This window comes from Nanorana parkeri, unplaced genomic scaffold (genome assembly GCF_000935625.1).
Source record: "Nanorana parkeri isolate BGI_ZX_2015 unplaced genomic scaffold, ASM93562v1 scaffold1313, whole genome shotgun sequence".
Lineage (NCBI taxonomy): Eukaryota > Metazoa > Chordata > Amphibia > Anura > Dicroglossidae > Nanorana > Nanorana parkeri.
In genome coordinates this window covers 220,368-245,977 of record NW_017307581.1, presented here as the reverse complement: position 1 = coordinate 245,977, position 25,610 = coordinate 220,368, and the positions used below count along the sequence as shown (strand labels likewise).

Below are 25,610 nucleotides of genomic sequence, written 5' to 3'. Positions count from 1 at the left end.
TGGTCAGTGAGACAGCCAATCATAATGGTAGTTCAGTAGTAATGTATGGAGGTCCGAGGAAGTGGGCAAGATCTGACACTCCCAGGAAACGTCAAAGCTTTGCCCGATCAGGACCGCCTGGTGTTCGGGGAAAAGTAGGGACACTGAAAGCTGCTGCAGGTGAATGTGGGAACCTCTAGATGGCTACATTTTATATTGGTCAACAACATGTTTTTTTTCATTAACGTTACAAAGTTAAAGCTGGTGATGTATAAATCCTAGGGGAAACATTTTTTTTTTAAATGTTTGGTCATTTTTCCTTAATATACTAAAAAATAAAAAAAAAACCCAGTGGTGATTAACCTCCCTGGCGGTATTCCCGAGTGGGGCTCGGGGTTAATTTTCAGTACCAAGAGCGGTAACCCCGAGCCACACTCGGGATTGTGCAAAAGTGTCACTTACCTTGTCCCTGCGAGCCTGCGGTGTCCACTGCTGTGTTCGTTGGGGCCGATGCCGGCATTCGGCTTTCAGTTTTGTTTTTGGGCGTCACAGTGGTGGCCTGAGCTGGCGGGAAATTCAAAAGGGCAAGCATCCAAAAAATGGTGTAAAATTCATTTCAGTACAGCGTTGCATTGCTGAATGTCAGTCAAAGTACCGCATGCTGAGTACTGAAAAATGGACAGGAAGGGGATTTACCACCCTGGTCTTCAAATGGTTAACCAAGGGAAGGTTACTAGATCTCCCTTTACTTCCTGGAACTCTTGCACATGTGACTAGAACATCATCTTAGCGGAGGAAAATGCCTTTCCCTGAGATTGCATGAGATTGCAGATGAGATTTCCCAGTAATGCTCTGTCGATGTAACCTTCCCAGGATGCAATGCTTGGGCACGATTGCATCATTTGTGCCAAAGTGGACCAGGAAGTGGAAAAAAAGAAATTGTAAAATAAAAATATGTTTGTTTAGCTAATGAATATAAGGTGATTTAATATCAGCATGCAGAGCTGTATGCTAATGTGATTTTTAGTGAGAGGGTGTAAAGGTCCACTTTAAGGGTCAAAAATATATACATTTTGTGTTTTTGCGGGCACCCCTGTATATCATTTTCATACAAAAATACAACAATACAACTTTTTAACAGAAGAAAAAAATTCTCTAGTTAGCACGCACCGTGTGTAAAGCAGTCAACCATATTGATCCAGACAGATAGTCTAGTGACAAGACTCTCACTCCCTCTTTTTCTTGCTCATTGCTCATGCCAGGCAAGTCAACAACGCAACATCTGAGTAAATGTTGTTCTCTTAATTCCAGCTACAAAATCACCAATTTACATAGGAAGATAAGCAGCTACAGCCAGCAATAATCTGAATGTGACAGTTTATGCATAGTACTGTACATAATCCTCTTCCCTATCCTGGAGAGCAGATAAACACAACAATTTAACATGGCATAATCATGTTATTATCCAAGCGTGATGTCTATTCTCTACATGTCCCAAGAACACCATATGACATTTTGTATTTATCACTGTGTAATTATTTTGCTATTTGCTGTAAAAGTAAAACACAAAAGACAGCTTTGGGGCTTATTTATGAAAACTGTAGACAAGAAAGTACAGTGTTCAGTCATAGCAACCAAAGGTCTTTATCTTCTAACTTGCCTACCCCGGTATAGTATATTATCACATGGTATAGTGTTAATTTTTTTATTTTATGTGCTGTTACAGCCTTCAACCCCCCCTGTCGTCCAGAAGTTTCTTAACACCAGACGCTCCAATCCTGGCGCTCGGACTGTATTCTATGGCAAAGCAAATGATCCTAATGTGGAGAATGACATAGTGCATGGTGTTAGTACCCATCAATCTCTTAATGTAAGTAACTGTACATTCTGTATACATGTTTATCTGTAATCTACAATCTCTTGAAGTGGGCCTGAAGTCAAACATTTACCTTATTTTTAAATGCTAGTAATTTGATTTGATATTTGTAATGGCAATTTGCATCTTGATTTAACACTCATGAATTCATTTAAGTTGAGATATCAAATCACAAATAAATGTAGTATTCCATATGACATATACCTGAATAGAAAAGGTGTCTGCATTTAGAAAGTTTCCTATGATCATGCACTGATCTGCGCACAGTGAAAGGAATCATTTCTTTTTCTTACTCAGATTTTCCATTGCTAAGTACTGTTTACATCTAACCTGGTAACATAACATAACCCTAATGTATTTTCAGAGAAAGTACATCCCCTGCTTTGAAGAAAACATCTAGGGCCTGTTAAATAAAGCTTTTAAAGCTGGGACACTAACCTAAGGCAATGCTGCAGGAATATCTTACTCTGATATACTAATAGCAAATGTCTCATTCAAGACTATATGCATGAAAATTCACTTCAGCTGAGTACTCCCCATGGTCATTACTGTGTACTTCCAAGCATTCATCTCATCTGCTCACAAGAGCAGGTCTTGTTTGGTTGCTTAAACGGGAAACTTTTTAAACTTTGGATCACAGATTGCTGCAGAATGTTCAAGTATCTGTGATTAGTTAGCTGGGCACTGTCCCTGCCCCCCACAAAAAAACCCCACAGGAGCAGCTCTTTCATTAGGATTTAAATGGCAACATTAAAAATATACCATGCATGTAAATAACATCATGCTTGAGAGATGCCTTAAATCTGCATGTGAAGTGGGGCACCTGCAGTTTGTACTCCAGCAAAAGTGAAATATAGAAAGAAAGAAAAACATTTGCCACTTAATGATATTTCCTGTCCTGCTTGTTTTAAAAACGGCATGGGGCCCCCTCAAAATCCATGCAACACCCTTCTCCTTGATAAGGGTCTTGTATGAATTTGGAGGGGGACCCTAGGCAAATAAAAAGACAAAAAATTGTGTGGGGTCCCCTCCCACAATCCATACCAGATTCCTATACAGGCATGCAGCCTGACAGGACCACACCAGGCCACATGCCCTTAACATTGGTAGGTTGTCTTGCCAGGGCACAAATATACAATGGGGGGTTATCAAAACTGGAGCAGACAGAATCTGGAGCAGGTGCCCATAGTAACCAATCAGCTTATCTCTTTAGTTTGTTCAGGTAAGCTTTGATAATGTATAGAAAATGTGAAATCTGCGCTTGTGGAAGGATTGGGTGTGAGAGCTGCTGCACTATAGACTTTAAGGTCAAAACAATAAAATAATGAGTGTGCAGCGCTAAAAGTGCTTAATGTGCAACACGTATATTAATTGTGCTAAATCTCTCCAGTAAATTAAGTGTAATCCCTTTTTTTAGGGATATTTAAATATGTAAAAAAAAATTTTTTTTTTACAAATAAACAAAAAATATGTGGGCAAACTGCAATCAATGTTAAGTGATCTCAGTGTCACCACGTAACAATACCCTTAATTGCTAAGATGAAACAGATAAGTGCATCATGAATAAAAATCCACTGTGTAGCTGTGTGTCAGCTGTAAAAAACATAATCAGATCATGTTCAATAATCAAAATTAAATTAAATTGTGATAATAGTGCATAAAGTCCAAAGTAGAATAATAAAATTGAAGCCCAAACAGAAGTATTCCAAAACCGCTGTGCAAGTGTCCACGAATCCCCCTCTGGGGTGCGCACTCACCCAACTTTTGTGGAAATTAAGCAGTGTAGGTGAATCTATATGTCCACATTCAAGGTATTCTATCCGGCAGTATCCCGTCACTGGAGCATTTTTGGGATCATAAAAGAAAACTCCTCATGGTGTGGCAAGTATACACGTTTATTTAAAAAAAAAACATAGAAAACTCACAGTTAAAACAGCAAAGACTGGCCGATCAAATCCAGCGTCCGCAAAGCATGTACTTCCTGATAGAGTGTGGTGTCACATGGAGTAGGCCTACCGGCCGGTCAAACATGGCTCCGAATCCAGCGTCCGCAAAGCATGTACTTCATAGCATGAACATATCAGTGATATGGAAATATGGGTAATAATAAAAACAATAAACTGGACTTTTTTTTTTTTTTTTAGTTTTTATTGACTGTTTTCATACCTATTGCTTAGTGTAAGTTATTTTAATTGAACATTGTCAGTTATTTTTTTATCTTGAATCTACAGCATTCATCATGTATAATAGAAGTTATGTTTTATCACCTATATTTGTGTAGTTAGTCTTTGTCTAAAACATGTATTTTTGTATGTATTTATGTATATGTCATTCACCCCCACCCCTTTCTTCATGCAGGCTGGTTCATTAATAAATAGACAATCAAAAACATTGTTCCAGCAAAAATTAATGGAGAAGAGAGAGTCAATATATTCTAGTCATAAGCGAACACCACTTGGAAGATCACATGACCAAACCATCATGTTTCCTCCCACCATGAATGTTAATGAAATGATATTTGGGAAGAAGAATAAAAGAGGTTGGATATTATTACTTGGTTATTGTTATATATTATTGTATTTTGAAATCAACAATTATGCCGTTTAAATATTTAAAACATTTTAAGTTAATTACATTATTTCCTTGTTTTAAATTTAGGTTTTTCGGCAGGGGTACTAATTTATCCTTCTAAGGACAAGCAAGAACTAGAGGAAGAAGCACGCAGAGGACATGATATTTATGTGGTCACACATAATGATTATGATGTAGGTGAGTGAAAAACAATCTAAAAAGATAATGTTGTACTGCAAATGATCACCTTATACAGCTCGGTGAGTTCAAAACAAAATCCAGTAGGTCTGTGAAGGTTCTCATTCATCCAGGTCATGGTATATCTGTAAAAATAAGTCAAGACAACTGGACTTGCTGTATTTTTCTTGAAGACGTTTCAATGGTCATCCAACCAGATTTCTCAATTCAGAATGGCTTGTACAAAAATTCTCTGGCAATAAATATGGCAATTGGAGCAACATTCACCATATTTGTTCCCAGATAATTTTTGTACAAGTCATTCTGAATTGAGAAAGCTGGTTGGATGACCAGTGAAACGTCTTCAAGAAAAATACAGCAAGTCCAGTTGTCTTGACTTATTTTTTACAGAAAAATGCAGTAGGTATAGTTTTGTAAATAATTAACATCTAGTTTCCTTAAAAATGGATGGTTTGGGTTCTAGGGGCAAGTAAATAAAAAAAAATGAATTCCTAAATACCCCAAATCTTCTAGTTGCAGTCCTGGTGACCTTCCCTTCTATAAGCTGCAGCCAGCTTTAGCATGCCATGGCTTATTGGCAAAATCTCTGTGCAGACCTAATATGCAGAATTGGAGGTAGATGGAAGCTGGCTCTTAAGTTTTAGAATTTAATTACACCAGTACTTGCAACCAGAGATGGGGACAATACAGATGAGTACTTTTCCATCCTCTATTCACCATCAGATCCTTTATTGTTAATACACCTTAAAGTGACTCTAAACTCAGATGTTAGATCTTCAAAATGCGTTCAAGTATATTAACTATTAACAGAAATGTATCTTATTTGTGTATCGCTCAGTTGTAGATCCTCAAATCATCTCTGAATTGGTGCTGATACTGTCCTTCCTTCTGGAGGGTGGCTACTTCTGTTCCCCATGGTCCCTGTGTGTGTTGCAAAGTAGCCACCACTCCACTCCACCACTCCACACTCCAGTGATGGACTACAATCTCAATACCAATTAGTAAACTAAACATGAGATTGTAACCCATCACGGGAGTGAGCTAGGAGCGGCGGCTACTTTACAACACACACAGAGACCAAACAAAAGCAGGAACAAAAGCAGTCACACTCCAGAAGGAAGGACAGTGTCAGCATGAAGTCGTAGATGATTTGAGGATCTACAGCTATGTGATACACAAATAAACTACATTTATGTTAAACGTTAGGGATATTTGAATGTTTTTTTATGGTTTAACTTCTGAGTTTAGTGTCACTTTAAGATAATGACTGCTATGCTCTGTGTGAAAGCAGTGGTCTATCTTCAGTGGTCCAACACACCCCTACCAACAGTAGCTCTGCAATCAAAATTGGTCATGCTCCCTAAGCATGGAGCGGCATATAGACTACAGTACTGCTTTTTTTATGCAGGCAGGATTTTCTTATGTGGCGCGATGAGAAAAATATCAAAAGTGAGCCTTTTTTTTGTATTCACATTCTTTGTCAGTGAACTTCAGTTGGATCCTGAAGGACTTTTTTAGTTAAAGATTTCTTAGAAATGGTATCTATTTATTTATTGGATACTGGCAATAAATAAAAGCCTCATAAGTAGATAGACAAATAGACACATTGACCAGGAGGTACTTAGCACTCATCTGCTTTTATTAAGGTTTACTTTATTTATTAATCTTGCTAAACACTTATCTAGATGCAATAAGCCAACTAGGTATAAGCAGTATAATACATAGCATTGTTGTTACAAAGGTGCTCTTATTCTTCAAGAATAAACTATTATTGTCTGAAAAACAACAAATCACGCCATAGACAAGCTGCTAACTAAATCAGTTTAACTGGTAAATTGGTAAATTGAATGATCACATGGCATGAACTCAATGTGTTTGAGTATGCATGTACCTATTCTTTATTAATAAACAATTCATGTTAATAATTGTAATTAATTTTGTTAATTATAAATAATAGAACTGAAGAAATATATCCAGGAAGAAAACAATAGCATTTCATTTTCCGGAAACCACCTTCAGCTTCTCCTGTGTCCCCTTTGTACCACCCCTGAAGATCCACACTGGTTATCAACATTTAACACACTACTCTATTTACAGTAGATTGATATCCTATACCAATTTATTTTGATCTTTTAAAGAATAAATATGCTGTTCAAAACTAATAGACTCAATAGAATATTTTCCCTATTGTTTTATTTGCTTGATCTGTCTGGCTACAGAAACTCCCACAGTTCAAGAAAACAGGCAAGCATGTTTCATGAATTGTACAATTATGTAAGCATTTATTCGAGTGAACCAAAAAATTTGCATTTCTGACTTAGATCTTTCACCAAATTGAAAACCAGTTTGCTAAGCACAATACTTTTTAAGCATGCTGAATCAAAAGAGCATTGTTCAGTGAGAATTATTTGTCTCAAAAAGCACACACACTAAAAGTTAGGTAAAGATAAGTTATAAGATATAAATAATGTTTTTTAAAAGGCCAACTCCATTCGATCATGTTATTTTTCAGTTTTTAAAAAAATAAGGAAGGTTTAGAACATGATTCTTGTTTGCTATCTCTGTCCTGGTTGGGGAGATTTTCCTTCACTTCCTGAGCAACTCTAGCAAAATTAAAGGAACATCTCCCCAAAAGTGGTACACAAAGCAATGCAACCCCTAAATTCCCCTCTCTTCTAACAAAGTGACTTTATTGCTGCCTGGGTAACTGTTGGTTCTGCTCACTTCCAGTCCAGGAGACCGTTCCTGAAAGGACAGGAAATCTCCACAAAAGGGACACAGCAATTAAAATCTGTCAGAAGTTCCAATCTTTCAACACTATCCAAAATGAGAAAGAGTTGAGCTTCCATTTAAACTTTTTTTTTCTACATTTTTAATCTAAGTTTTAACCAGGGATGTTAAGATACCAGTGCTGATACTTGGCATTTTCATGACAACTACCAGAGTTGCAGCAGTCTCAGCTGGGACCTGGCTCTGGCACTCTACCACTGTCCTGAGATCATTAGTCTGTATTATTTTAGAAAAATTGTCACATGACAATAAACAAAAATGTATCACTAGTTGTGTCTGTGGGTACTTGGACAAGTATCAGTACTTATACTTAAAAAAATGGTATCAGTGCATCCCTAATATATATTTATTTTAAAAAAATCACGCATTAAAACAGGGCTGCACAAATCCCATGAGCCCTGTATGCTCCTTAAAAATGACAGCTGCCTCTTAACTTTTTCTCTAGTATAGTCTTGGAGCTGGAAAAGTATCTGTACTTGTACTTGTACCGAGTACGGCACTTGGTATCTGAACATCCCTAGTTTTACAGGACAAAAAAGTATACCAACTGTGAGTATACAGCATATAACCGCAGTATTCATTACATTGTACAACTTCTTTTTAAACTTGTGGTGGAATTTCTAGTGTTGTGCCACATAGGAATTACATCTTACAGCTGTGTCCTTTATCTATTTCTGGCAGGAATGTATATGTCATTACATGGAGATACTAAAGTTGTCAAATCTCACTTCAAAGAGTTCTTAGCAAAAGGAAATTGGTTTGGATTTTGTATGAATGTAGAATCTGGAAAATCCAAACAATAAACTGTTGTCTGTTGCTATAGTTCAGTTACAAGAACGTGCTGGTTTAATACATAGGGAGGATCACTGCTCCATGTATTTGAGTATGGCTTTCATACCGACGTAAGTTGAAAATGTGCGTTTGAAAAACATTTGATCAGATTTGATTTCTTGCAACCTTTTCAGGTGAAAAAAAGGACCGAAAATATGACTGGACAAAATTCAGAAAGGACAGAACATTTGGCATTGAAACACCTCATTTTAATGATGGCAGGAATGTTGCAAAATCTGTAAGATGGCTTCAAGAAATCAAAACGTAGGTATATTTGTATGTGTTTATTGATTACATTTAAAAGAGGACTGTAAGCGGCTTTGCAGTAGGTAAATAATTATGTGTGTGAAAGCAGAAGGAGTATTTTGTAGCATGCCACTTGTGAGCATTGTTGTGAGCCCCCCAGTTGAGCAGCATGGGGAACCTCAGGACAGTGCTCTGCAGAAGTACTCTTCCTTCTTTCACACACATATTTTGTTTACATTTTGCAAGGCAGTCCACAACTGCCTAATCTCCCCAGGCAGTCCACAACTGCCTAATTTCCCCAGGTTTTAGTTATACAGCCTTTAAAAGGCAGGAAACAAACTAATGCAGATTTGTATGCATTCATAAAAACCTAAATCTATTTTTGAATGCATCTAGTGTAAATACCTACATTTGACTTGATTTCAGCCTCTTACAATCCCCTGTACAGCACAATTTATGAGAGGGAGGGGCAGCACTGGAAGCCAATCAGGTATGCTGCATGTAAGTTTGCTGAAAAGGAACATGCTCAAAGGAGGAGAGAGCAGAGTGAGCAAAGAGGTTACCTCATAGGTTTATTGCTTTTTCATTGTCCAATCACAGGCTGGGTATAAAATCTATTCAGAGTGCCAAACAAGTAGTCTGAGAGTTCACACATTTTTTAACAGTAGCATTGGTTCACAATGGCAACACAGATGAGAGAATACGTTTAGAAGGCTCAAATACCTCCCCTTTCTTCAGGGAAAAAAATAATAGGTAAGTAAGACTCAAAGCTGGCACAAATCACCAAGAGTTAACCAGATTGGTTGTTATGTGGTAGGGCTGTGTAAATCTCAGTAATGAATGTACAGAAATACAAAACCCTTGCCATGTAAAACAGCTCTATTGCACGAGGGTCAATAAAAAAATGCCTCCATTTCTGTAATTTGAGATCTATTTGAATGACTATAAATGTTCATGTTATGGTTATGGGGGGCACTGTAGTGGACATTAGCAATGTGCAGTGTTGGGTAAAGAAGTTTCAAGAAGGAGAAACTGAAATTCCTCTACAGCCCCCCATAAACATTCTTTAGCCGATGGACCTCGCCACAAATTAAATTACAGCTCGTTGTTTTAGCCGCAGATCCATGGCATGGCGGCATTACTTTTTGATTGACCCTCATATATTTTATTCCGCCTATATAGGAGGTTAATATTCCCAACAATGCAATAAATAATAAAAGAAAAACAGTCTGAACATTAGTCCCAATTTACTTCAAAGAATATATATTTTATATGTATGTTATCTGTTATCTGTCTGGAGTTCAGCAAAACCTGCATGTGAATAGAAAATACACTGTAGGATTTAAATGTACCTTTCACAGCTAGTAAAGCCTTTGTGCTGAGATTCAGCCTACCAATATGATAGATATATAAGAAACAGAGCTCTACCTAATATCTACTTCTGCTGTATCAGTTTGCTGCTGCTCCTACAAAGATAACTTAGCCATCCCCGGGCATCAAATTATCAAGCCATTATTAAGGTTGAGTGCACATGGATGGTGTAGCTTTAAGGTAAATGATTGGCGCCAAGGCTTGCTAACTGCTCACAGCAAAACTTTTAATGGCAAATTAAGACAGTACGCATATTAGTGCTTGTAAAGAGGCTTGTTTTTAGGTGGTCACTCTTGTGAGCTGCTCCGGCTTCCTAAAAACTCCAAAATTGGAGCAGTTTCCAATCAGTCAGCTGTAAATTGTTCAGGTGATTAGAAAGTGTTTCACAACTTGTATCTTCTCCCAATTCACAATAGCCCGTACAGCAGCCGAAAGCAGAATCACTTTCTAAACACTTAGGCTGGGTTCACACCTGGCCGTATGGAATATGCGCGTTTCGTGTTGCACGTTTTTACTGCGATTTGCGGTAAAAGAAACGCACGTTTCCGAGGGCTATCCGGCTGTATCCCAATGGATATGTGCGGAAAATACGCCCCAAAGAAGCTCCTGCACTTCTTTGGGCATAGGGCGTTTTTCAGCGCGTTCCTACGCGCTGAAATAAGCCCAGGTGGGAACCATGCCCATAGGCAATTATTGGTTTTCCCATGATGAGCGATTTACAGCACGTAGGAACGCGCTGTAAAACGCCCAGGTGTGAACCAGGCCTTACCACATGCCAGGAAATTACTGTAGGCACTTGATAAGTAAACATCCATGATTGGATTAAACAAGTTTACCATACTGTTATTATACCCCCACCTAGCCTAGAACTAAGTATGGCAAAAGTAGATTAACAACATGTTAAAGTGGTGTAGCAGGTACTGGTAGCAAGACTACATAGAGCTGTGTTTCCCTCTGGACTGTGTTTCCTGCTCTATTTGGAGAGACTAAAAGCAAGAAAAGTGTAAAGAAGATAATTACAGTAAAGTTTGAAACAAATGTGGATGTAACTTAGCATTTTACTTTTGCCTAGAAGAAATCATGTGGTATGCATTATTTTTGCATTAAAATAGTTTATTTTTCTAGAATTTTTTTTGTAAAATCTTTCCTTTCCTGGGTATGTCAGGGAGTCAGGAACTTGCTAAGGGACCATGAGTGAACATACTGTGGTAGACTCTGTGGGGGGACATGAGACTTGCACTTGGCACTTGTCCACTGAAGCGATGTTGTGCCTGTGGTTCTCACTTCCACCATGCCACTTCCTGGGTGAGGTGGGATTATATGTTCCTGTGACTCATGATTTGGGGGCAGCTGAAGGAAGGTAGTCTCTGTCTTTTTTGCTTGACTTGGGGTAGTGAAGTAGGGGGTGAGTGAAGACCCCCTGTGTCTGGGCTAAGTTCAGAGGACAGTGTTTTAAGAAAGGTTTTTGACCCATTAAAACTGAAGTAAGGAAGATTAGTCAGCGTGGTGCGCAGTCAAATTACCGGTTACTGGTTTTTATTACATGAAGACAATGTTTCATGCAGATTTACTGCACAGATCTTAAAGCAATACACAAAAGTATACCATGCATAAATTAAGAACACACATGTCTCTTGTATTTAGGCAATATTTGCTTATCCTGGAGCTCGGCTTTAAAGTATCTGTATTTGTATTTGGAACTCCAGTGGAAATACTTCTTTGCTTTCCATATTAACAAAGACTACTCACCATACCCACTGAAATAATACTGGCCACAAAGCATTGTTCTGTGATGCTTTAAAAATCAGTGTAAAGCATTGGCTTTTGTCATTTGACATGTTAAAAGGGTTTCACTCAAAACTCAGTTTTCATCTGAAAGAAACATTTGTATAGGCTGAACACTGACACACTATATATAGTCTTTCATTCCTTTTAAATATGATAATCTATATCCAGTCTCTAAAACAGACATGTTTAATATGCAAGTACATTGAAATGAATCTATTTTTTAGGAATGAAGCTGCTAACATAGTTTCTAAAAGGGTGGATGATTTTCGTGAGCGTACTCAACATCAACTTGGGAAAGTTCTTGATCCGTAAGTACTGTATCAGCAGCAACATTACGCATCATACTACAGAAGAACTAGATTAAGTGAAACTATAACTGCAATTACAATATGTTTATACTTAAGGGCAACATTAAAAATTCAACATATTGTACTCACTCAAGGTAATCAGCTCTTTTATATATTTTTTAGAGTGGAACCTTTGTTGAAAAAGAAAATACCCCTCAAGTCCAATTTATACATGCTTTACTGTTCCATGGCAAAATTGCTGCATATTGTGGGATAGGCTGGAGAGCAAAAAACAATTAAACCTATTTGATATGAAATGCTATATGAAATATGATGGGTATATTTTGTTTACCTCCCATTTGTATAATAATAAATGTTAGAAGGTTTCAAAAGATGGAATCTACTGCACAGTATTGATATTTAATTCTATTTATTAGGTGATGATAGTTTTAAATTATTCCAACAGTTTAAAGTAGGGATGAGTGAAACTGAGGGGGTTATTCACTATTGAGCCGAAAGATACAGCCATAGCTTCGGCTGATCCTTTGGCTGCCGGAGCCCTTTGGTTCAGTTGAACCGAAGGGCTGCTGTACGGTCTATTCACAATAGCCCGTACAGCAGCCGAAGGCAGATGAGCGGCTCAGCCGAGCTGAAGTCATATGCTTCGGCTCGACTGAGCCAAAGTGACAGCCGAAGCGGGGCTGCTGGAGCTTCAGTGAGCTGCCGGAGCTTCGAGTCCCTCTGCACTTTGGCCCAGCCGAACATGCTCTGCACCGAAGGCAGCCGATATATGGCTGAAATCAGCCGTACTGAGTTGGAGTGAATAGTTGAACGTAGTTCGGCTCACTTGACTTCGGCTGGTTTATTCACTCGGCAACTTTGTGAAAATCCCTATGAGTTTTCATTTTCCTAAATATTGGCGAAAATCAGGAGATTTTGTCAAATTATCAAAGATTTTTTTAAATACATTGGAATCAATGGGAAAAATAGAATTAGGGATGCAATGGTCTTAAAAGTGGCACTTAACTCAGGAGTTAAATCTTAAAAATGCATTAAAATATCCTAACTATTAACAAAAATTTACCTTTTTTTGTATATCACTCACTATTCATGTCTGAATATGTGCTGGCACTGTTTTTCCTTCTGGAGGGTAGCTACTTTTGTTCCCCATGGTCTCTGTGTGTGTTGTAAAGTAGCTACCACTCCAAGCTCACTCCTGAGATAGACTATAATTGCAATACAAATTAGTAAACTGAGCTTGTAGTCTATCACAGGGGTACAATGCATTTTAAAAAAGTGCACTTTTCCTTTTGATCCCTTTAAGCTGACCAATCCCACCCTACCCCTGCACAGAAGCATACTTATCAAGTTCTTATGGGCCTGGCCTCTCATAAAGGATAATTGGATTTGCCAAGTCTGACTTGGTTAATTCATTCTGGTGTAATGCATGTGAAATGCAATGCCCCTATTGTGCATTTTAAAGGCTTACTCTGTCTCAAACTAGGGTACTAGTACTATTTTATAGGAATTTTTATTTCATTAAAATAATTCCTTTACTTTCCTTAGCATTGCAGATACTTTGAATGTTCCTGCTGATCATACTTTTGGTATTCTTCTTCGCCCTGAAAAATATGGTAATATATGTATTTCTAAATTATATGTTTATAATTTATATTTTTTCAGCACAATTTGTTCAATAGTTGATACAATGCCATTATAGCTCCGTTTTGATTTTATGTTTCTTAGTAGGGTGGCAATCAGATTAATAAAGCTATACCATCTAAAGTTGTCAAATGTGTTTAAACTGTTTATAGGCTTTAATAATTACTGCATGACTAAATGAAAAATAAATATGTGCTTGATAAATACAAATAAAACAAACACATTTTTTTTTTCTACCAGGAGTGGGGGATATTATTCACAATAGAGAACCTAAAGACTTCTTGCGTAGTAAGGACAAGCACAGAGCCATCCTGGCAGCTGTTCAGCAACACTTGAAGAAAGCAAACTATCATCACTTTGGCTCATTGCTGGAAGCTTTTAGGCATTATGACAAGGTTGGCTGCTGCCGTAACTGTAATGCATGCATCATTGCTTGTATTCTTAAGAGAATATCACTGATTTTTTAACACCGATTTCAATTATACATTATTAAGATTATTTATTGAAAAAGCAATGAACAGTGTGATTAAAACATTCAGGACAAAGGATAAAATAATATTAAATAATAATAGACCGCTAATAAAAATTAGGAAAGATTCAGTTGACTCTCTAGGATATAAAAAAAGGAAGGCGACTGCTGTAACTCTAAGGAGGTTAGGGCAAAGGTCATTATACAAGCTCCTTTTTATTTCATTTTTTAAAATGTATGCAGTCAATCAAAGGAGAACTTAACTGAGGTTACAACGTTTTTATAAGTATTCACTTTCTTAGATGTTTTTAGTGTTACAAGCTAGAACTAAAGTATATTTAATTGGGATTTTTATAATTTGATTTAGACATCATATGTAACATAGTACATACTATTTTTCAATGTAATATAAACATTAAACATTTTTTTTTTTAAATATCTCTTTACTATTTTCCAATATATATACAGTATAAACATACAGACATTATTGTTAAGAGACCACCATATAATATTCTGCTAATAATAAACCCATTATTCCCTTTAAGGGTCTCAGCTAGAACAAAGCCAAAAGAAAGAAAAAAAAAAAAAAAAAAAAGCAACCTAAAATCCTCCCAATCCTAAACCGAAGAACAAAAAAACACAAAGCAACAACTCCCATTCTCCTTTCCACTAGCTGCCCCTCTCCCCCCACAGTGACCATACGGCTATGCCTCTTGTTCTCTATACGCACATAGTAGCACTATCAAATTCTATCCATGGGTTCCATGTCACCAGAAATTGTGGGTACATATCCTGTATATATCGCGCTACTAACTCTTTTACCCTTCTCAAGAAGTTCATTTATTTGACCCAATCTTTAATTTGCGGAGTATCTTGAGACCTCCAATATCTAGCTATTACCCTTCTTGCGCCAAAAAAAAAAAAGATCGGAATAGGCCTTTCTTGACTTCTTTAATTGGACCTGGTATAATAGTCAATAGCGCAATCTCAGGTGTAAGAGATCCCTGGCCAATGACAAGATGTACTCTATCTTATAAACCATTTCCCAAAAAGGTTAAATCTCTTGGCATGACCACCATATATGTACCACCATATATGTAGCATAGTAACTTTTTCTACTCATCTTTGACATCGGTCAGATATGTTTGGAAAGATCTTATGTATTGAGGTAGGACATCTGTACCATCTTGTCAATATCTTAAAATTACGTTCCTGGATGTAACTTGATAGCCTTGATTTAAACCTTAACACAAAAGATCGTTTCCATTCATCTTGTGATAATCTATAGCTCATTTCTGTTTCCCATCCCCTCACAAAGAACGGTCTCTCAGAGTTCATTCACAAATTCTCAAAGGGAGTCATATCTCGCCTAAGGGGTTTAGATCTCGAGAGAGTTGTGATATGATGTTTAAGCTGAAGGTGGAGAACCACCTTCTGGGAACAATAAAGATAAAGGATATATACCATGCTCTGAAATTGCTTGAATAATAGGAGCTGGTTCCATAGCAGTCCATTTTAGAAATTGTGGGCTGCTATACCCTGGTGGAAAATCCGGGTTACTTAATATAGAGATGAGAGGTCCCACATAGTCTGATATATTATATAGCTTTACTGTCCTGTCCCAAATTTGTATTAGTGTCCTAACTAATGGAGGTAGAGGCCCCGTATCAGCCTTTTCTGGGGCTGGATCCATGGGATTGCAGTCAATGTTAAAGGGGTAGCTGCTTGTTCAATAGATATCCACAATTTATTTCTAGTAAAAGAGAACCAGTCTGTGATGCATGTTAGCACTGCTGCACAGTAGTAAAGCTCCATGTGTGGGAGACCTGCACCACCGTCCTGTTTATGCATTACTAATATATTGTATCTTAATCGTCGCGGGGTATATCCCCAAACTTATTTTATCATAGCTGACCTCAGGGTCCTAAAATAAGATCTTGGAATTTTAATCGGGAAAGTTTGAATTAGATGAATACATCTTGGCAAAATATCCATTTTAAATAATTCCATCCTTCCTATTCACAAGTGCATTTTCTGATCCAACTATTTAATCTGCTGCGTCTCTACCAATAGGTGTGTGTAGTTTAATTCAAAAACATCTGATTCTTGTACCGCCATATATACTCCGAGATATTTAATGCTTTGCTCCCTCCACCTAAACGGGAAGCCAGTCCCAATAACCTCCCGTTTACGTGGCGGGAGCGACACATCCAACCATTCAGATTTTAATGCATTTGTACGATAGTTGCTCAATCGTACAAACAGCTTTATCTCTTTTAAGAGTGACAGAAAGCCAATAAGGGGATTAGAGATATAGAGGAGCAGATCATCAGCAAACAAGCTCAATTTGTGCGTCCTATCTCCCACAGGTATACCCTGTACATCTCCATTCATCCTGATGGCATTAACTAAATGCTCCATAGCCAAAATATACAATAGTGGCGACAGGGGGATAACATAAACATTAAGCAAAAAAGATGATTTCTTAATTGCATGACTATTCAGTCCTCCCAAGTACTTCATACACGGCAAGTCTTTTGATGGTAAGTACCAGAATTGTGGTTCTGAAGTTTTTGCCCATTCTACTTGACATGATTTAAACCTAAATCATATACCTAAAACCATAAAATGCTTGTCAGAACACTGAAGGGCACATTTCATTGCCAAAAAAACCCCATATACTCCAGTAAACATCCAAAAATGTTAATATAAAATTATTATACAATTGTAAGATTGAAATAGTGTTGTTCCACCAGTGTATCCACCGTGCAATGTGATGTACTTCACATATACCACCCTAAAAGTCACTCTTTGTACATCACAATAAATGTCCTTTTTTAAATTCTCCCAATTCTGTGTATGGAGAATCTTGTGCTCCACCCCAAACAAACAGATGCTTCTCACTCTTAATCCCAGATGTCGCTATTCAATATTGCACTCACTGGAATCTTTAGACCACTGTTAAGGTGGTCTAAAAGCACTCAATCTATAATCCTTAACGATCCAGATTCTCCCCCATTCCAGACAGCCGATGGCTACTTAATCCATATAGCGATAGCTCTAATAGCTCACTCATATACCATAGAGGAAAGATAGATGCTACATAGTGTAAAATCCTTATAAATCTTTAATCATAAATTTTTTAAACACTCACATTAAAACTTGATAAGCAGCGCTGCATATGAAAAACCCAACTTTTCATGCCATACTCTTTGGTCAGTGATAGCCGTTCCTTTTCGTATGCTATCGTTCATCTCTCTACGCGGAAACTTCCCAAGGTCAGACGTGATGACGTCAGCATGTAAACTCCTCCTCAACGTGTTTAGTCAAAGTAGCCTCCTTGCATCTCTGGCTCCAAAACCAACCAAGGATGCTATCTCCATGAATATTCCTACTGTGTGTGGGTTTAGTTTTCTACCAAAAACATTCTGGCAGGTTAATTGACTTCTTTACAAAATCAACTCTGGTATGATAGGGACATTGCATACTGAGCTCCCTTGTCGGCAAGGGCTGGTGTAAATGGTTGCACTCTGTAAAAGTACTGTGTAATATGTTGGCACTATAGAAATATGAAAAATCAATAAATGATGCTGTATAAATATGAATAACAGGTAGACGGTATAGGGTCACTTTTGTCAGGTTTAATTCATGTTGTTCTTACTCCCGAGTAGCAATGTCCAGCCCTCTGATCACACACAGGTACTGACTTCTCAGAAGAGGGAACTGTTCTCTGCTATACATAATGGGAAACTTTTATTTGAGTCAGTTCTGGAGGTTCAATGTCTGGAATCTGCTTTACCCCCATTTCTTTTATCCTCTAGTTCAGCAGTTACCAGCTGAATAGGGGGTACTGTCATGATTAGATGCTGTATCAGTCTGTATATTTTTTTTGTTCCACATACAAGCTTATGCATTATTTTCTTTTCTTGTTCTATTTTGTGATTGATTGAGGAGAGGGGTGATAAACCGATAAATATGTTCTGTTAAATTTCGTTCTTAGAATGGTGATGGAAAAATTGATAAGGAAGAGTTAAAAGATGCATGTGTGACGTTTGGTCTACATCTGGACCCTAATGTCCTGGACTACCTTGTTGAATATTGTGATGAAGACAAGGATGGTTTGATTAACTTTGTAGAGTTTGCTAATTTTTTAACCTGGAAAGATAAAATGTCAATCGGAAAACTGGAAGAAAAAATACTAACACAAGGTAAGGAAGGGTGTATTTAAAACCATGATTTTCGTTGACCTTTGAATTACGTATTTCTTCTCTCCATCTCATGCTTACCTCCATATTTTTCTATATATCTGAAAGAATCTAAAAGAATATCAGAGTTACAGTCACAGATAGGTGATTCCTCCAACTGTCATAAGACACATCAATCTGTTCCATAGATTTTCTGTCCTTTTTATGCTTGTCCCAGCACATTTTTACCAACTATTCTCTTGCATTAAGTGCTTCCAGCTATTTTAACCCTCTTCCCTGCTCTCTATATTAAGCATTTTCCTGTGTTTATTCTATATAGTGTATCACACAGCAATTTCTTTGTATTTTGTTGCATTTAGGTTCATTACCTGTTATGGTGGTAATTCCCAGACAGTGTTCACAAACCTTTAGTATCTACTGAGCCGACCTGTGACAGTCTCATTGTCACAGGTCGGCTAGAACTATGAGGTGAGTGAAAAGCACTCAGCTCATAGTTCTCCTTTAATGAGTATTTAAAGTCCAACTCCAGACACAATAATCTTATTGGAGTACTTTAAGATGTACAGTACCTTTTCTAAAAACCCACCTGACATATTCAGCACTGGCTTCTTCTCCCCATAGATCTTCATCTATGCATGTGATGGAACTTTAGCTCCTGCAGAACTCCCATGCCTGCTCTGGCTGTAGCACTGCAGGACCTCAGTATTTTGGCTGCATCTCTATCCCCCTCTCCTCTTGGCCAAAGACAAAGACAGCCCCAGGCTCCTTTTTGTGATTGGCTAGGAGGAGAGGAGGGCAGAGTTGTGACAGCAGTACTGAGGTCTATTAGACCTGCAGCGCTACAGCCAGAGCAGACAGGGATTTTAGTGGGAGCTGGACTTCCACTAAAATGTATAGCTGATGATTTGTGGGGAGAAGAAGCCAGGACTGAATATGGTAGGTGGATTTTTAGAAAAGGCACTGTACATCCTATTGTACTCTCTGGTAACCTTATTGTGTCTGGATTTGGGCTTTAAACCCACAAGCAAAAATTAAATATTGTGATGTTTGGGGAACTTAGCACATATTGTGAGCGCTTAAGGGCCAGTCTTGAAGCCGTTTTAACAAAAAAGGACAGTCTTTTATTTCTCTTAGCAACACAACATGCAATCTGCTTATATTTCAGGAAGTAGACAATATAACAATGTATCACCAACTCAAGATTGTCACATATACTCCATGTGACTCTTCCACACATCCCTTGAGTGTCACAGGCTCACTAAGCCTCCTTGGCTGATTCCCTGGTGCCTCCAGCACACACACAACCACCTGGCTCCACTCTGGCTTCTGGGTAGAGTCCGCCTGAAACCTGCACACAACATGTCCCTCTTCCCAGCAGGAGCCCTCATGTGCCGGCAGCCCACACCAACTCCTCCTTTAAACGCTGCTCAGGACTCTTAATGAGGCTGCTCACCTGATGACTGGCAACACCTGACCTCAGGACTGGAGATTTCATCCCACCCAAAACTCTAAGAAATCTCCAGAGATCCAGATTCCAGTTACAATCCAGAAAGACCAGTTTCTTCCCTGCAGAACTATTTTCATGCTGGGAACTTGGTCCTGGGTGACCATGTTGCCAGCATACTCCGTGGCATTGCCACAATATATTGTGGCTTAGCAGCCCCTAGATATGGTGGCTGCATTTATTTCTTTATTTTTACCTAGTGATCTTGAAGATAACACACTCCCTGTCATAGGGTGGCTAAGCTCTCTCCTCCACTGTATGTATGGCTGGAGCCATGGTTGTCACCCAGACTGAACTTCAAGCATATCTTCCTTTTTTCATCTCCATTGCATGGGGGATTAGTAGTTTACAGATGGGTGATTACTTTGTTCCGTTCAGCTCACAGGAAGTGACAAGGACTCTGTATTTCTGCCAAGATCAACAGGTAGTTCTGTACTTCCTGAAAATGTTCTTAGCCTGAAAAAAAGAAAATGTATGCAGCCACCACATCTAGGGAATGGTAAGCTGCAACATATTACATTTTTGTTTTTGGTTTAAGATACACATATAACATGTGAGCCATTTATTTCTGAGCACTCATTTATTTTCTCTCCATTCGCCTCTAACATCCTCAGTAATTGTATGGATGACCATGTGTGGACACAACGCAGGGAACACTTCCTCCTAAACCTTTTAAAACCACTTAGTTTTTCTTAAATGCTGGAATTCTATGTCCGACATCCTGCATTCTATATTGAGTTAATGCTAATATATTAAAAGAACCAATTTAGCCATTACATACACCAGTTAGAAAATAGTTGCAATTTGCATATTGCTATGGTCCTTTAAGTTTGATTGTATAAAACAACATTAATTGGCTTTTGGCTATACATATTTTATACGCATGTGTTATATGAGTTGAGCTGATACATTTTCGGAAAAATCTGCTTTTCCTTTAGAATGCCTGTTAAAACCTGAAGAAATTGTTTTGAAAGAAGAAGGGGGATCTGAAAAGACAACAAAAACTTTGTTGAAGGGTCAACGGACGCCAGACGTTTATGAAACATCCTCTTCTAGGATTGGTGCTGCAACAACTGCTCCAAGTTCTATTTGTAAGTTCTATATCATCTACTAATACAACTGATAAAAAATAGTATTGTCCTTTTTGATTCTCCAGCCAAAATCAAAATAATAGATATATAGAGGCTTATTAACTAAAGGAGTTGAGAATTCACTTTAATTATCTAATCGTATATAAAGCAAATTCCTGTATACTTATTTCTTCTGCACATGATTGGGTATCCAAAGTGAACAGAAGTTTGCTTTTCACACGACTAGATAATTGATCTGAACATTCACCCAATTTAGGCCCCTGCCACATGGGTGGTAAGATTGGGTCCGCCTGTCAGTTTTTCAAGTTTTCCTGATCGGATGCCCAATGCCAGTCTACGGTTAGCAGGGTGTAAACAGGTGTCCGTTTACACCCGATTGACTCTGACTCTGGACAGGTCCGGAAAAACAAAGGGATACGAGATTTGTTTTCGCTGGACCAGATCGTGCTGGATCAGGGGATAATCTGATGTAAACGGACCCATGTCCTTTCACATCCGATTCCCCATAGATTGACGCGGAGTCCAGTAATTTCAAGTTTTTTCCTCCATCGCAAGACATGACAAGACACCTCTATGACATCCGATCCGTGTTGCTCCAATCAGGAGGGGATCTGTGCACGCATCCCCTCCTGATCAGTCCATGTCAAAGGGGCCTTATTGTGTAAAGATTCCCAACTTCTTTAGTAAATCAGCCAAATAATCTTAAACAGATACATTGAAAGTATGGTTCTGCTTCTTAAAGTGTATGTAAACCCTAACAATGTACTTCTCCTATGTGCTCCCTTTTGGTCTGTTAAAGATACTGTTCAATGTGTTTTGTATTATCTGTTTGATAAGTGCAAAAAAAACAAACAAACCTGTTCTTCCTGTCAGAAATCCAGTAAGCTGATAATGTTCTGTGCACTCTGTAGTGTTGTCTCAAGTACTATTATCAGTTCTGCTCACTTCATCTTTCCCCATGTTATGAAGATGCGGAATAGGGAGGTCTTCTGTAGTCCTAACCCAGATCCTGTCCTAAGGTGACAATGCCTCTCCTCTGCAGATACAGTACAGTAAGTAAGCGTTGTCACCCTTGGACAGTAAGTGGTTTACTAGCAGGATTACTAGGTGAAAATAAAGGGGAAAAAATGAAATAAGAAACCTAATGCAGCCACAACTGGGAAGATGCAATGTATTTTCTTTACCATTATACATGGCAACTGTAACTGAATTTACGTTCCTTTTTGCCTTACCTTATAGTTTATTACCTTATAGTCTAGTCCTGACCTTAGTGTTTTCTTGTCTACTTGCTTTAAATGTTCATGAAATACTATGCCATATCTCAATATCATAATTTCACTTAATACCTGTCCCTGCATACCTAATATCTTTCTAAAAATGTTAGATCAGATAATAATTGTCCAGTTTAGCCAGTCTCATATGATCACCCTTTTTATAAAACCTCTGTTATAAAATTGGTCACTTTTGACATTGTAACATTGTTGACTATTTTGGTTTTCATATTTTAATTCAGATTCTAGGACCTATGGTGTTCCTACTGTTCGAACAGATATTGCCGCTCCTCGGTTTCGTAGGATTAGTGACAGGAGCAACTATGGAGATGTATCTAATGCCTTTGGACTCCTTTGTCCATCCATCTTTACACAGAAAATGGTCTACGATCGTGATATTTTTAAATCCCGTCCAAAGGAAGAGGTAAAGTACAAAGCAAGGAAGAAACACATTTTTAGAAGTATAGGTCAGGTCAACCAAACCTATCCAAGCGTGCTGGTCAAAATAATGTTAACACATGCTTGGAATATATGACCTGATTGCTTGCTTCTCTGTCAAGATTCATTGGCCACTCTGAAATCAAGATTACTACATTGTAAATACCATTGTTGCTCTTGATATGAGAAAAAACGAAAGTCAGATGTGGGGCCCACAAAGGTAAAATTTGCTGCACTACCAAAACCTGAAGTACTTGTATGGACACTAGTTGTAACAGTGTATATCAAATTGTATTATTGTGTCATGATATTGTAGAGTTAGACTAGAAACACAAAGTGCACAGCTCACCCCTTTCATGCGTCCTTGCAATCCACACTCCATGCACTGATGACTCTCTTCTGGAGTGATAGGCTCAAAAAACTGACTAAGGCCGAGTAAGGCGGAAACTAGTCAGAAGTTGTTTTTTTGTATAGATGCATGTGGAATAAAGTTTGATTTTCTTTGGTAGATCATAGTATGCTGGTATTACAAATATTGTAGAAGTAACGTTCTCTTCGGACAATGCTAATATTTAATTTGAAAGATTAAAAAGTAGAGGTCAATAATGCTTCTGAGTTTATGAAGTTATCACATACACAGATTTTTCAGCATTTAAAAAAACTATGTGACAGGATTTCTATGGTTTCCTTTTTTTGGGAGACAGGACATGCACTTTTTTTCCATGCTCCATATATACAAATTGGAGTTGATTTACAAAAGGAGAATGTTCACAACTTCACAGAGCAAAGTATATTACATTTATTAAATAACATTACATGTATGCTTTCAATACCCAATTATATGCAAGGGGGAAAAATTGCTTGCACAGCATTGGATAATGGAAGTGAACATAGTTTAACGTTATACACTGAGCTAAGTGAACAGTCAGTCTGCAGTTTGAAAATTCTGTACTCTTTTAGCCCCAATGCCTAAAAAAAGTCCCATCACTCTAAGAATAGGCAGACTTTTTACTCTCCACTACTATATATTGCTTTGGTTAGGGTGTCTCTCCATCTAGGTTAATAAGTTATCTGTAGTTTGAAAAGTTTGACTCCTGAGTTTAGCCCAAGTACAGACTAAGAATAAATGAAAACTCTAGCAGTCTGAAATATTCTTCTTTTTTTCCAGATTGCACAGATACTACGGAACATAGGTGTACATATTCCAGATGATCACTTTGAAACACTATGGGATATGGCTACAAAGAGACACCCGAAAGGAGAAGTGTCTGTTGAGACAATAAGGGGTGTTCTAGATGACATGCATACAAACCCTATTTTACTTTCTTGAATTTCAATCTATCACCCAGATGGTAATTTTGCTAAAATAAACAGGTCACCTTAATATTGTGTATTCTGTCTATGAAATAATAAATATTTTCTGTGAGATAATGTCTGTTTTATAATCAGTGTGGTAAATTATCATTAAAAAGTACTTCAATAAATACATAAGTAGAGGGAAATATTTGATGAACTGGTTCATATTTGCACAATGCAAAATACTGATGGCACAGATATTTCACATAAATAGTAATAAAGTAGGGTGTCATTTCAAGTTAATCCATTTGCCTAAAACAATACAGCCAGTATCTAAATGTTGTTATTTTTGTCTATTTCTGTCAGTGGAGGCACATACGAGTGTTCCATGGCTTCCTGCTGGCTACTAGAATTAACTTACTGGTTTCCAAGTTCTGCTTTTGTAAACAGTGTGTGTCGAATGAAAGCTAGAGAAAAATAAGAGTTTTGTTTGGTCAAGCTTTACCTCCGCAGTAATCAAGTACTTATAGCACATTGAAATAAACAGTAAATATAAGATACAACTGTTAATATCAAAGAGAGATTCATTGCACCAAACTACTGACACATTTAATAAATCATTCAGAGTGTTGGATGTGTTGATAAGGTTAGTGGCACCGTGTAAGACTTTGACTGTCATATGACACTTCATATATGTCTGGGAGTAAAGGACAGCCTAACAATTTCATGCATTACTCCAGAGAATAAAAAGCTAACAACTGAGAGCTGCTCAAATAAGAAATGGAAGTCAGCCAAATTATAAAAATGCTAGGTGGTACTTAGGCAGTTGCAGCAACAGCTTTTTGAAAAAAGAAAGTCTAAATATAGTCACAGTAATAGATATTTAACCAGACAAATACTTGTTGTTGTTGTTGTTGCCATGCATTACGATGCTTTGCTTTTTTTCCTCTATGCAAATTGACAAAAATGCATCTCAAATGCTTTTCAAATGTAATCCCATACTGATCTCAGATTGACCTTAACATGACCTAAAACTGATCTCAGACTGATCAACAGGCCTTTTTCAATCCAAGCTCCTAGAAATGGGCTGGTTTTGACTTGTTGAGTCTGAGACCTTTTATTAGTCTTATTACTCTTGGTGTTGGCTATACTACAGTTATTGTAGATCTAAGCCCAATAACGTAAATACCATATAGTCTTAAACATGTGAGTGTATTTTCAAAATATGTTTTCCATATTTTTAAAGGAGAACTATGGGGTAAGAGTTTTTTCCCATAGTTCTCCTAAGGGTCTCGGGAGGACATAAACTAGCGTCCTCCTGTGACCAAAAGCTCAGTATACGGCAAGCTACAGCTCGCGGTATACTGAGACCGCCGCAGCTGGGACAGATCCTGACATTACTGTCGAGATCCACCCAGCTGCGTGATTGACAGCTGTACCCACCCCTCCCCCGTTCATTCCGCCAGTCAGCGCCGGAGGATCAGAGCGGGGAGGGGGGGAATCCCTGCAGGGAGCCGTGAGTGACAGTCACAGCTCTCTGCAGGGACATGATCGAGAAGTGAGCGAGCGACGGCATGTGTTCGCTCACTTCCCGATGTATTGAGCCGACGTGTGACCGTTTCATTGTCACACGTCGGCTCAAACTATATGAGGTTGAGTGAAAATCAAAACACTTGCCGTGTTGAGTGAACATCAAAACACTTCTCCTTTAACATGCAGCACTGAGATGGAAAACAG

General features: G+C 38.0%; 1 protein-coding gene across 1 annotated transcript in view; it reads left to right on the top strand.

Moving 5' to 3' along the window:
* The window catches only part of EFHB (EF-hand domain family member B), a 34,448-nt gene extending 10,541 nt beyond the window's left edge, over window positions 1–23,907 (top strand). Inside the window, exons 3-13 of the mRNA XM_018569250.1 lie at window positions 1,706–1,849; window positions 4,214–4,394; window positions 4,514–4,624; window positions 8,380–8,509; window positions 11,875–11,958; window positions 13,504–13,571; window positions 13,840–13,994; window positions 18,069–18,276; window positions 20,716–20,868; window positions 22,382–22,563; window positions 23,746–23,907. Coding sequence (XP_018424752.1) covers window positions 1,706–1,849; window positions 4,214–4,394; window positions 4,514–4,624; window positions 8,380–8,509; window positions 11,875–11,958; window positions 13,504–13,571; window positions 13,840–13,994; window positions 18,069–18,276; window positions 20,716–20,868; window positions 22,382–22,563; window positions 23,746–23,907 — 1,578 coding nt within the window. The remainder of the gene's footprint in view (window positions 1–1,705; window positions 1,850–4,213; window positions 4,395–4,513; window positions 4,625–8,379; window positions 8,510–11,874; window positions 11,959–13,503; window positions 13,572–13,839; window positions 13,995–18,068; window positions 18,277–20,715; window positions 20,869–22,381; window positions 22,564–23,745) is intronic.
* Window positions 23,908–25,610: the final 1,703 nt, after the last annotated feature.